Below are 14,380 nucleotides of genomic sequence, written 5' to 3'. Positions count from 1 at the left end.
AACGTTATTCATAAATACCTCAGGCAGTTTCGCTATTCATATTGGTGGAGAGCGCGTCACGTGGGTGTGTATAAACATTTTATTTGTTTATAACCAGTAAAAAGTGTTGTAAACATGGGCGTGACACGCGAGCTTGCACCTGGCTTATTAGACAGTTTATTTCACTCCTATTGGTCGAGAGCAACGGCTGAAACAGTTGTGCCACATCACGCGACGCGCGACGCGCACACGCATTCCCTTATAAGGAGTTGTTTATCCGAGGACGGCGGAAGGCCTTGTCATTTTATAGCTGGAGAGGGGTGTTGTGTTGAAAGAAATCATTTAACGATTATAATTTTTGCATTTATTTTACTTTTTGACCAAAAGTGTTGATTTTATTGGACCGAAAAGGTATTTATGAGTGGGTATCAAAGTATGTTGAATCGGTTTTCAACTAGTGGTTTAAACCCGCCGAGGCCTGGTTCTTGATAATTAATCAAAAACCAGGCCTCGTTGGGATTAAGCCACTACTTGAAAACCTCTTCACCACACATTGATTCCCTTATTCACGGATCGCGCAGACAACTACTTTGATTGCAAAGAGATCCTGTCTTTACACATTAATGGCATTAAATTAGGTTATCAAGGTCAAAAAAGAAGGATCCAATTTGTGTACCTTTTGCACCACTGGACATAATCTTGTTTTCTCTAAGTCTTATCCTGTAATCTCTTTCTGGAGCTCCAATTTTGATTGGATTCAGAAAAAGACCAAGGCCTGTCACCAAATGTTTGAAATTAATTGAACCAAATTCAAATGCCATGATCTTAATCTTTTAAAAGGGTTGGGTTATTTTTGTATGACACAAAACTCCAAAGTTCACAGATTTACACTAAAATTTCACGATTTAAAATTATTGGTGGTAGAAAGCCCCTAAACTTAATACTTGCTGAGGTGCTGCAGTTCTCTAGGATTCAATTTAATTCAATTCAATTTAATAATTTATTTGTCTTTTAAAAAGATTAAAATGAAAAATTTACATGTCAAAACATCGATAAAAAACTCCAAGACAGAAAACCAAAAAATACAGAAGTATGCATAAAACTATGATTTAAATATACACCGAAAAAAAGATAAGTAAAAATCACAAAAGAACCACCGAAATCACCACAAAGCAAAAACTGGACAAACCTCTCCACTCCCTCAAGCCATAGAACAAAAACAAAATCAGTAAAAACCCACTAAGAATCATTACGAACTCTAACTGACAAAGGCACAAATGAATTAAGAAAGCGTGTGGTTCTGCATTGGATGCTACGGAGTCTTTTCCCTAAGACTAATAGTTATAAAGTAGTAAAACAGTTAAATAAAAAATAAAAAAAATTAAAAAGCTTCTCAGTGTGACAAACGTTATTATTGTTAGCAAGTACAATCGTATCGCGACTCTCCTGAAAACATTGCTTTGTGATTGTTCACCCTTTTCAAAAACTTCACGACTAATGAAGCTGAAACTTCCACAGGTAAATTATAATACATACATCTTGATTCACAGTTATAATTCATGTCGTTGCCAAAAACGTGATCTTTAAAGGTACCAAACCCTTTTTAGCTTGATTTTACATTATGAACATGAACGACAGACATCCTTGCATCGTTAAGCTTTTAACCTAAAATGTTAGTTATATCTGCGAGAAATATATGTCAATTGTCAAAAGAACTTCTCATAAATTTAATTAGGAATGGACCTAGTCTATTAATAACCTACTGTAACCAGAATGTTGATGTTGATTATAGAGGGAGTTCTAAGATGTTATGTCAAAGGGCCAACTTCATTGCGCTGCTTAAAGGCAGTGGACACTATTGGTAATTACTAAAAACAATTATTGGCATAAAACCTTTCTTGGTGATGAGTAATGGGGAGAGGTTGATGGTATAAAACATTGTGAGAAACGGCTTCCTCTGAAGTGCCATAGTTTTCGAGAAAGAAGTAATTTTCCACGAGTTTGATTTCGAGACCTCAGATTTAAAACTTGAGGTCTCGAAATCAACCATCTAAACGCACACAACTTCGTGTGACAAGGGTGTTTTTTCTTTCATTATTATCTCGCAACTTCGATGACCGATTGAGCTCAAATTGTGAAGGCTAGTCTTTGACAATTACCAATAGTGTCCACTGCCTTTAACGGTAAGCATATTAATTTTCTGTAAAGCAGAAGAAGAAAAAAATTGCGTAAGCATCAGCCGTATTTCACAGGTTAGCAAGACAAAATAATAGGTGGCAATCTTGCGCTTTCACCAGGGAGTTGTATTGTTACCTCATTCGGAAGGTTAAACAAAACTGTTACAACATAAAAACTTGCTTGTTTAAGAGCAACGGAGAGCTGTTGATCGTATGAAACATTACGAGAAACGGCTCCCTCTGAAGTACAAACGTATAGTTTTTGAGATAGAGGTTTTCACTCACTAATAAAAGACTTCAGGCCTGAAGCCTTTTATTGGGTATGTGATTTTTGAATCAAGGGTTTTTTTATTTCACTATTCTTTTGCAACTTCGATGACAAATTTAGTTCAAGTTTTCACATGTTTTATTTGTTTATGCATAATTATGTTGGAATACACCAATTGAGATTACTGGTCTTTGACAATTACCAATGTTGTCCGTCTTTTAAAAAAAAAGTGTTTGCTCAGTTTCGAAGTTTCCCTTGCAACTATGAAACCTGATTTAGCCGTCAATGTGTCGTGAAGATTCTAACAAAGAAACAATTTCTCTCGACATTTTGAGGGCTCTCGACTGGGCCAAAGGTTTTTTTTTTTCAACTTTTATCAATAATGAATGATGTAATCGGTTTTTAAATTGTCGGTTCTTTTCCGACTCAAAGGGCCTTTTGAAGAAAAGTTTCTCTTTAAGGTTGTGTCTATAACACAAGAGTAATTGAATTTATTTCTGAAAATGGAAAGAAATGAGCAAAATGGAAGGACATAAAATGAAGACCCGAGACCAAAGACTTCCTGATCTATCAAATAAACCATTTCTCGACACTTTGGGGACTCCAGACTGGCCAAAGCGCATTGTCTAAACATACAACTAAATGCTGTATTCCACTTTCTGATTGTCGGTTCTTTCTGCCCCTGAAATGAACAGTTTCTCTTTTTGATTGAGTATAAATAGATTGTGTATAACACCTGGAGTAATTGATTCGAATTCTTCGGGAAAGGGGACAAAAGGAACAACATTAGAAGCATAAAAATTAACACTTGGGGCAAAATTTATCCTGATCAAAGAGCTTCTTTAAAGGAGTGCTCCAGAACTACAGGCAGTTTTGTTTATAAGCATATCTTGTACTAGCCCTGGGGTTGATTTCACGAAGCTCTTCTTAACTTACGATGCATCATATGGTTTACGATGCATCGCGGCTCTGCGATGTATCGTAGCTCCGACGAACTGCATAAACGATTTCACGAAACGCGTCGTACGGACGACGCATCGCAACGCATTGAAAATGCCCTTTATATAAAACGAAGTTTTAGAACGAGGATGACCTTTTTGCAGTACGGCTGTTTTATGTCAAATACGCGTTGTAATAATGAAACAGCCGTTTAACAAGAGACGAAGAGAGAAGAAAGAAATGGCGCAGACGCGCAAAATGTGCAAGACACTGCGTGAACGCCGCCATGTTTGTTTATGTTTTTTTCATGTTTTTTGAGCAAACGAATGGTGGCGCTAGACAGTTTACTTTTACTGCTGAAGGGATTTTAATCACTGGCGTTTTGTCGAGTACATGTACTTGTGTAAGTTTACAGAAATAAATTAAAATTTTTCATCTAATAAGTAACAAATTAAACATTTCATCGATGCTTATTAATTTAAATTTACCTTTTGTGTCGTGTTCTAATTCAACCCTTTCCAATAAACCAACAATTCCATTTCGTGTAAAGCGATAGCGCCTGTAAATGTCATCGTCCGTTAATAATGTATCAAGTGGACATCTTCGGTCGTCACAAAATAACCAATCTCGGCGTAATGCCCGCCCGGCTTCTCTGTCTAGAAGCAGCATTAACGCCATTTGAGACTAGAGCAACGTGAGTTAAGACGACCCTTTGGGTGATCGTAAGTAACGATGTACCTTAGCTCGTTGTCAAGGAATTTGCGACGTCTAGAATGCATCGTAAGGCCGTGTCCGAAACGGCGACTTCGGCTACAGCTACGGCTAAGGCGCGCGCGTCTGCCTATTCTTCAACACTGGAAGACGCGCTGATCTAGACGTAGCTGTAGCCGAAGTCGTCGTTTCGGACACGGCTGGAGTTTCGTGAAATCGATTGGGGAGCACGTCGTAAGTTTACGACGCGTATACATCGTAACTAGAGCTACGACGCCTCGTAGCGCTTCGTGAAATCGACCCCTGGCGGCCTTACACTTTCGTTTTGTACAAAGAAAGAGTCCTATATAGGGCTAATCTTGTACGAGTAACTACTGTTGGAGTGATTGTAGGCCCTATGTACTCTGTGTTGAATGCCAAACATTTTGCGTCGTCCTGTTGCAGTGTCGCATTGTCGCAGTGTAGCAGTGTAGCAGTGTCACAGTGTGGCATCGTCTACCATGCAATGTTGATGGCGCAAACTGCCGGAAGAATGTACAACGTGGCACAACACGACAGTTCGAAGATGCCCCTATTTTCAGTCAGTGGCTGTAGCCATGTTTACTCAGTACGCCTATCGATTGCATGACCATCTGACGTCAAACTTCGAGGCTCGATTTTCAAAAGGTGGGCGCGTTTTTAAGATATCGCCGAAAATCCGGAGCGAGTTCACGAAAGCTGTTCTGAGAAACGCTACTGCGTCTCGGATTCAAATTTGGCGGCATGAAAAGTGATATATTTCTTTATAACCATTTAACCTCGAAGTGAAAAGGTCGCTTTAACCAAAAAATTGTTATTGCCATTCAGTTTTTTGCTCTTTTTGTTCAATGCAAGTCTCCAGACACACAATACCTGAAGGCAAGGTGTGGGCTACAATTAGTTTTGTTCCAGAGGCCGATGCCACATACTCATAGGGCTAAAACAGGATTACCCTCTTTACAGTCCACACGGCTTAGGTATCATCAATCCGAAGCATGGCCCGTAGAGCAGGAAGCACTACCTCCCAAATTTTATTCACGTTATTTTGTGCATCTCTTGAGATACACCAAGTGAGAAGACTGGTCTTTGACAATTACCAATAGTGTCCATTGTCTTCAAACGAACTGTATATACACAAAACGTATACTTTCACTTAAAAGGGTTTGTACTTTTCTTATTAAGCTGGTTTAGGGCCCAATAGGGAAAGTAGTTGAAACAATGATACAGATAAACCGGCTTGGGTGGATTTAACAAAGAGTTGATAAAGTCCTCACACTCGTCATAACTCCAACAAGGAGTAGTCCTAAGTTTAACTTTGTTAAAGCCATTGGACACTTTTGGTAATTACTTAAAATCTTTATTGGCATAAAAACTTCCTTCTTGGTAACGAGTAATGAAGAGCTGTTGATAGTATAATAAAACATTGTTGGAAACGGCTCCCTCTGAAGTAGAACGTTATGGTTTTTTGAGAAAGAAGTAATCTCCCAGTAAAATAATTATTTGAGTTGATTTCGAGACCTCAAGCGTGAAGTCTTGAAATCAAGAACCTGAAAGCGCACAACCTCGTGTGTGACAAGGGTGTTTTTCTTCCATTGATATATCGCAACTTCGACAATCGATTGAGTTCAAATTTGTCACAGGTTTGTTATTTTGTGCATCTGTTGAGATACACCAAGTGAGAAGACTGGTCTTTGACAAAATTAATACCAAAGGTGTCCAGTGCCTCTAAACGAACTGTGCTACACATGATTATTATTATTATTTTTTATTTATAATTCCATCTTTTGATCTGTATTCATACAGGGCTATTAAACTGTCGAGTCCAATGTTGAATAACTTCATTGTGTGCGGTTGTCTACTTCTCTATGCGGCTGTCTTCCTGTTTGGCCTCGACAGGTCGACTATGAATGATGACGTCATCGTCGGGCTTTGCTTCGTAAGTTTTAATGTTAAGGCCGAGATTTGAGTGTAGTGATTATGACGTCACATCTTTTCCGATCGTATTAAAGAGACACGTTGCCTTGGATAGAACGAGTTGGTCTATAAAAAGCGTTTGTAATCGTTTGTTAATTAACGGTTTTCCTTTTACATCGTAAACTAAAAACACGATCGGCCATTTTATTGGAGTCAAATTTTTGATCAAAGGCAACGTGTCCCTTTAAACTGTGCCCATCATAACAATATCATTATCACAAACTGTACAATAAGAAGCATTAGCCCTTCCAATGGGATATGTTTATGCACGAATACGTATTGCGTACAGCCTGCCAATAGTGGGTGGCAGATGCCATTAGCCTTCGGTGAATAGTGGACACTTAAGTGTTCGTTTGGTTTGGGTATCTACAGGCAACTTTATTCAAACCAAATAATGTCATGTCCACCATATTTAAAAATGACTTATGGAGTTTTAGCACAAGGCAACAGACGTTAAAGGAACGTTACAGATATGGTAAGAAACAAAAAACGTGAAGATTACAGATTTACATAAAACTTACACGGTTTAATGATGGTGACAGTTGAAAACATCCCTTGAAATATTTATGTCTGAAATGTCATTTTGATAAGAAATAAATAAGCTATATACTTCGCGTTTGGAGTTTATCGCTCAGTGAGCGTTTTATTCATTTTTATTTTGGCATCGATGCAATGCAAAATTTGTAATCGTTTTTTTACTATTCTCTCGTGACCCAGATGGCCGATCGATCTCGAACTTCTACAGGTTTGTCAGTTTATGTATATGGTGGATTACACCATATGTTAGCAAAAAACAAATTATGTACGAGTACGTCACGCCACCGTCAGCCCCATACAAAGGAAACTTCTATGTTCACTGATTTTGCCCAAGTAGTGTTGGTGCATCATGCGATTTTAATATTCTATGGTGAATTGTCTATTGTTTTGAATACTCATTATTCAAATTGTTAAATCCTCAAAATTAAGGGGGCATCATTTTTTTCATACATGATATTCTGGGAAAATAGTGACTCCACTGATTTTGGTGTTTATTTTTGTTTATAATTTTACACAAAACTCAGCGTCTCTTTTTCACACCGTGCTCAGACAAGAGGTGTGCTTGGTTAAGCAAATAATGCTTTCAACAAATGTATGTTGTTATTTATTATTTTTCCAGGTGGAGACAGCATTAATCTGTGTTGGTATTTCGTTAGCATTTGGAGCTCTGTTCCTAAAAACCTACCGAATACACCTTATATGGACAAACTCGATGAAGCATGCAAAGAGAATGGTAACTTTCACTTTTATCAATAATAAATATATATTATGTATTTATTATTGATATCCAACAGCGGATAGCTGCCACTTACATGATCATTAAAGACTATGTATAAATATAAATATAAATATAAATATAAATATAAATATAAATATAAATATAAATATAAATATAAATATAAATATAAATATAAATATAAATATAAATATAAATATAAATATAAATATAAATATAAATATAAATATAAATATAAATATAAATATAAATATAAATATAAATATAAATATAAATATAAATATAAATATAAATATAAATATAAATATAAATATAAATATAAATATAAATATAAATATAAATATAAATATAAATATAAATATAAATATAAATATAAATATAAATATAAATATAAATATAAATATAAATATAAATATAAATATAAATATAAATATAAATATAAATATAAATATAAATATAAATATAAATATAAATATTAATATAAATATAAATATAAATATTAAAGGAACACGTTGCCTTGGATCGGTGGAGTTGGTCTTTGAAAAGCGTTTTGTAATCGTTTGTTATAAAATGCATTATTATGACTCTCATAAATGGCCGACCGTGATAGTTCGCGACGTAAAAAGTAAACCGTACAGTTTTGAGTGATACTTGTGTGGATCATTATATTCTACTTTTAAAACATCTTTCTAACCATATGCATTTCATAACAAACGGTTTCAAACGCTTTTTATAGACCAACTCGTCCGATCCAACGCAACGTGTTCCTTTAAAAATTACACAAGGGTAACAACTTCACAATGGTAAAGTATTTTTGTATTTGGGTTGGCATAAGGTACTCCAAAGTCTTTCGATGAATTTGGGGAAATCTCAATACACTTTTCCGTTGACTTTGTGTATGGGAGCCTTGTAGAGATGGGTACAAAATTGAAAGTGTTTGTAACTCTTTCGCTTACTTGAAATAATATTGTCACCGACGCAACAACGAGTGGCACACGAGGTACACATAGAAATACTATTGTTTCCATAGATTTAAGTTTTTCACATTTTTTTTAAACAATGTTAACCAAGCTTCAAGACCAAAAACTCCATAAAGTTTCAACGTTTCGTGAGTTTTACTGTTTAATTACGGTAATTGGGTTTTGTAATTTTGCAGCGAACCTTTTTTTATTTTTATTGACGCCAAGGAGTAGCACTGTTGTAAAATTAATCATTGAAACACGTGGTGTACACTAGCCTCAAGTGTTTAAAAAAAAACGTGAAAATACCCTGTTATTTGGTAGGAAAGCTTGTTTTTAAAGCTTTCAATTTTAATTCCGTTTTCTCAGATTATTATTTTTTACTGGTATCTACTTATAATAGTTCATTTCGTGGCGTCGGTGGTGGCTATTGTTGTTCCCTCACAAACAGTTGTGTCGTCGTTCTTGAAACAACACAATATTTCGTGGGGGGGGGGGGTGAACAAATCAAGGGAACGAAGTGCAGTCCTTATTTTTTATTTTTTGTTTGTGTTTGTTGATCGTCACAGGAGATTCCTGACTCTAAACTGATGGCTGGAGTAGTAGCAATGGTAATTGTTGACGTCATCTGTATCTTGTTATGGATTCTGCTGGACAGAACGACCGTACAAAAGTTTTACCTGGAGTCTAAGGTATGCAATAAAACCGTAACGTAACCATTTCTGCTCATTATTATCAAGAACTGTATTTGCCCCCCCCCCCCAACCCCGCGACACATTCTGGGTGCAATATCTTGTGTAAAGTCAACTGGCTTGGAAACATAATTCCCAACGTCTGAGCTAAAACCGTTATAATTAATCCGAAAATAAATTCAGGCAATTTTGTAGCTTGAAATCTGGCTTTGTTTGAAAACGCTCCGCGACGCCATATTTCTACAGTGGAAAACAAATCTATGTATACTGGAAACGTGCAAAATAAATTATCAATACAAGATTACCGCTGGTAATGGTCTAAATGATTATGGGAAACAAAAACACAGGAGAAAAATAGTGATATTTTCTATAAAAATAACACCTCTACTTTTTCCATGTGTTATTTGTTGGTAGCTGGATGAGACAAATCCTGAGTTGGAGCTGTACATAGTACCAGTATACAGAGAGTGTCTATCAGATAACCAGATTGTGTTTACTATTGCAATCTACTCTGTGAAGGGTCTGGTCATGCTGGGCGGCATCTTCCTAGCCTGGGAAATGAGACGAATCACGGTGGCTGAACTGAATGATAGTACGTATCTCCGAGTATACAAATAATGAATTTGGACGAACTCATGCGGAGCCCCTTTAGTCTTGGTGCAAGACGTTTCTCGTTTCCTTATCACGCACACCGCGGCCAATTCACCGATACCGCGCGCAACGACTCACCTGACTTATAAGTCCACTCACCGCCGGAGAAACCAGCGGTGAGTGGACTATAAGTCAGGTGAGTCGTTGCGCGCGCTGTCGGTGAATTGGCCGCGGTGTGTGTGAAAAGGAAACGAGAAACGTCTTGCACCAAGACAAGCTTTACATTAGTTCCCTGGTCATAGGGCCAATGACATCCCTTTATAAAGAAGGGACACTTTGAAGAAGAAAACAAGTATAATAATTATCCCGTGTGCACGACATAATCTCGTGCGCACGACATATTATCTCGTGCGTTTATAGATCTATATTGTTTTTAAACTTGTCCACCTGTTGATCTGCTGCCAGTGCTATGCTCTGACACTATTTTAAATTACGGGGTTACATAGTAGGTAGGTTTAGCTGCACATTACGTGAGCTCGAACGTGAACGTGAGTGTCAAACAAATTGTATTGCTTCTTGGTAACGTCGCCACTTTGGGCTCATTGCATGCGTACGTATGACGTCTGCGCGCACGTAACGCACGTGATGTGAAAAACGGTAAGTTATAAAACGTTTTACGAAACATTCTGACTTTAGAATTCAGGTTCACGCGAAACGTGCAGCTGAACCTTCCTATTACGCGAGCAAGTACGTGAATGTGAACGTCAAAAATTGTGTTGCTAAAAGCTCACGTTTTGAGCATCTGTGAAGTTACAATTTTTTCACGTCAGGTACGGACGTGCAGACGTCTTCACGTCAGGTACGTACGTGCATACGTCGTACGTGAGCATGCAATAAGCCATGAGTGGTGACGTCACCTAGAAACAACAAAATTTTCCGACGTCCACGCTCACTGTGACGTGTTTGCTCGCATATACGTGTAGCTAAACCTCCCTAACGATACTCTAAAAGCCCACGGGTCAGACTTGAACGGATTTTGGTTTGGCACTTGGAGACTTTGCCACCCCTCCCCCCCCCGGAGATCTGTCCCCCATATGGCGAACTGTGTATATAAACTTATTCTGCTTGATCGCGCCCTCTATGGAATCTTCCTCCTCTAGCCCCTCTAGATGAGGAACAATCTCCGTGGACAGATTTCCCTAGGACACCAAGAGAGCCTGACACATTACTTGGTCAGTGTTACCCATAATCTGTTCAAATATTACCCAGATGTGTCAAACTGATGTAGGAGTGGAGCTAATATCCCGTATGTGTCCCCTTTATTTTTTCCGGATTAACGTGCCTTTATTTTTTAATTACTTTACGGCTCAACCTAACCCGGAAATGGGTCCAGCCCCTGATAGCCAGAATCCGGGTAAATTCTTGTTTTTCTTTTTTCGCAATTTCTTCGCAGGTCACTTCATTGCACTGTCAGTTTACGTAGTCGCTTTAACCATGGCTATTACCATACCCACCCTGTACGTGATCACGGAGAATAGAGAGCTGTATTTCGGCGTTAGGTCTGTCGCTATTGTGCTGGCCAACACCACGGTGCTGTGTCTAGTCTTTGTCCCAAAGGTAAGAAACGCAGTATCAGCGAACCCCTTGCAGCGTTTTGTCAAGACCTTCGTGGCTTGGACAGCTTCGTAGAGATGCGATTTCAAACAATTGGAGACTTTTGAACGCTAGGTGGCAGCAGACTTACCAGGTACATTTCCATTGTTTACGTAGTTCTGAGCGTGCGCACATGACCGAGAACAATGGATTTTACCTGGTAAGTCTGCTGTCACCAAGCGTCCCAAAAGTCTCCCATTGGAAGGAGATACCACGTTGGCTGCCATAGGCCCGCGTTGCTGCCGCCACTCGACTCGCGTGCGCGGTATCGATCCTCCCAGTCGTTCGCGGCTCTACGAAGCCATGAGGACCTTGAGAAAAGGCCAACCTAAAAAATAGGGTATCCATTAATAAGATCATTTCTGGGTAAATTGAGAATGCTTTAATGGTATTAGTTTCTAATTTGTGAAATGAATGAGCAAGGTTTCTAAAACTTGCATCGGAAAAACTATGCAACATAAAGCAAAACAAAATAAGCCCGGCCCTTCACGCTCTACTTAAGTTTTGAAAAAAAAACAAAAAAAAAAACAGTTATTATTAATAAATAAACGTGTTTTCACTCGTTTGCCTTGTTTCTACAGATAACGTTATTTTTCAAGACGAAAGACGGCGAGTTAAAGCTCAATTTCGGTAATAAAGATCAAAGCACGGGGTCGAATCTCCCGGCAGCATCTACCCTTAATCACGGCCCGGGACAGGGATCAAGGTTGATGCGAACTTTAGTCAAGGTACGGGCAGAAATCGTCCCATTATAATTTTACTTCTTCTTGATCTTGATTTAATACTCGAATAACTCCTTTCTAGGAACAAAACTCAAAATGAGGTAAGGTCGGGGCCTAGCCTGAACGTCCGACGTCACACTTCGAGGCTCGTGAATAACGCCAGAGACCGGCATAAAAAAAAACGGCGTGTGGTTTGACCTTTGACCTCCCTTATTTCACAGGGGGTGCGTTCAAATAGCTTCCCTTGGTCAACCCCGGGGTGCTCATTCAAGTGGCGTATTTTATTTTGGGTGCGTTCTTTTAGCTTCCCTGGGTCGACCCCCGGTGTGTGGCGTGTATTTTTTCCAGGACGAACGTGTGCAGATAATTACCCACGTTCGTCCTGGGGAAAAAAAACACCACACACCGGGGTCGACCCAGGGAGGCTAAACGAATGCACCCTTTGTTTCCAGGACGAACGTGGGCACTGACAATTACCTCACGTTCGTCCTGGAAAAGTCGCCTATTTTTTTAAGGACGAATGTGTGCAGATATTTACCCACGTTCCACCTGGAAACAAAAATATGCATCATATCTTGACCCTTCTTGTGGTGACGTCAGAGCACCTCGACCAGCCCCAAGTGACCCCCGCTTTTGGATAGGGTGACATCATTGTGTCCAATGACATCATTGTGTCCAATGGAATCACTTGATCTAGCGGCGGGGACCTGTCTTTATCCTTGCGGATAAAGACAGGGGTCCACAGGGATCCAGTCTAGTGTTATTCCTACAAATTGGGTTGTATTTTGTTGACTATTTCAATTTGTTTATTCTCCTTCTTTTCCCCACAGAGACATCGAACGCTGTTCGAGTTAGTGTCAAAACTGAAGGCACTCGAAGCAGTTCAAGTTAAAGCGCTACAATCGAAAACGAGCAAAAACAACAAACAGCCATCAACGGAGACCACAACGTCGTCACCTCTTTGATGTCGTCACAATCGTGACTTTTCACCTCAGTGAAGTCACACACTTGAGAACATTTATAAAAAAGCACTAACGATATTTATTTTTAAAGGATCACATTATTAAAGGCACGATGGTAATTACTCAAAATATTATTGTTAGCATAAAAACTTACTTGGTAACGAGCAACGGAAAGCTGTTATATAAAACATTGTGAGAATCGGCGGCCCCCTCTGAAGTAATGTCGCTTTTGTGAAAGAGGTAGTTTCTCACTCCAATAATAAAATACTTCAGCTGAAGCCTTTCTTAGTCACCTGAAAGCGCTCAAAGATGTGCAATAATTGGGTGTTTCTGGCATTGCTCTCTTGCAACTTCGATGACCAATTGAGTCAAAACTTTCACAGGTTTGTTTGTTATGTTTGTGTGGGATACGCAAGTGGGAATACTGGTCTTTGACAATGGACCGATCAGGCCTGTCAATCAAACTGTGCGCGTTCACCCATTTGACCAATCACAGCAATGATTGTGGTCGGACAAACTCGGTCATGCGTGCGCGTATATTTGGCACGCGCAGCAGAATCGTGCAGAATGTCATTGGGAGTGCTCGTACACGTGGCTTGCTCACGTGCGCTGTGGGCGGAGCTTAGTGGAAAGCCGGAACGGTCCATTACCAAACGTGTCCAGTGCTAATATTAAACACGAACGAGATTGTATAAATGTTCACAATTATTATCAAACGAATACTGCAACTTTTGTGAGTAGTTCATAACATGTAGAATGTCCACTGCACCCAAATACCATGTCAGGTTTTTACTTTCTACTCGGTCAGTCGGCGGAGGGCACAGTGTGAGGCTGACTCAACCAACACTGTTTGAATTCGGTGGGCGAGACTGCTCGGCCAGCCACGACACGCTATTCATCGACCCGAGAAACAAAGGAAAGACAAACTTTGTTTACGAGAGAACACATTTTAAGAGTTTTCAGCCGCTGAAATAAACCACATAAACATTGTATTGTATTTCTGAAGGCCTCCCTGGACAATTAATTAATGCACGGTACTTGTGAGTAGATTTATTTGACTCGCACGTATGATGCACTGCAAAAACGTTGTAGGCCTGACTGTGTTGTTTGGTAAAACTAACTTCCACAATATTATTTGGTTGATAATTGCCCCCACAAAAGCAAAACAAATGGTGGTGATAACCCCGAATATGGTAATAATTATTAAATACCAAGAAAATGGGTAAAGCAAAAAAATCATCTGTTTGCTACCACAATATATATACACAACTACATATGCATGAGGAAATGTTTCCCAATTATTTTCCAATAAGATAGATAGAGTGCACAACTAAACGATGGGGAAAAAAATACTTAGATGATGGGCATGTTGAAATTCGAAGTACAATTGGCAAAACGGTCTCTGTAATGAAAGCTCATGCGTATATTGATCCATTCAGAGAGGCGAGGTCATTGAATGGAA

At 38.9% G+C, this 14,380-nt stretch overlaps 1 protein-coding gene across 1 annotated transcript in view; it reads left to right on the top strand.

The window, feature by feature from the left end:
- Nucleotides 1-13,003, top strand: part of LOC139937756 (gamma-aminobutyric acid type B receptor subunit 2-like) — a 67,910-nt gene extending 54,907 nt beyond the window's left edge. Inside the window, exons 11-17 of the mRNA XM_071933053.1 lie at nt 5,896-6,028; nt 7,223-7,336; nt 8,868-8,990; nt 9,405-9,582; nt 11,035-11,198; nt 11,816-11,962; nt 12,787-13,003. Of these exons, the coding sequence (XP_071789154.1) occupies nt 5,896-6,028; nt 7,223-7,336; nt 8,868-8,990; nt 9,405-9,582; nt 11,035-11,198; nt 11,816-11,962; nt 12,787-12,921 (994 nt within the window). The 3' untranslated portion in view covers nt 12,922-13,003. The remainder of the gene's footprint in view (nt 1-5,895; nt 6,029-7,222; nt 7,337-8,867; nt 8,991-9,404; nt 9,583-11,034; nt 11,199-11,815; nt 11,963-12,786) is intronic.
- The last annotated feature ends 1,377 nt before the right edge of the window (nt 13,004-14,380 follow it).

The sequence above is a fragment of the Asterias amurensis genome, chromosome 5 (assembly GCF_032118995.1).
Source record: "Asterias amurensis chromosome 5, ASM3211899v1".
Classification (NCBI taxonomy): domain Eukaryota; kingdom Metazoa; phylum Echinodermata; class Asteroidea; order Forcipulatida; family Asteriidae; genus Asterias; species Asterias amurensis.
The sequence above is the reverse complement of the archived record's forward strand: the minus strand, read 5'-3'. Positions and strand labels throughout refer to the sequence as shown.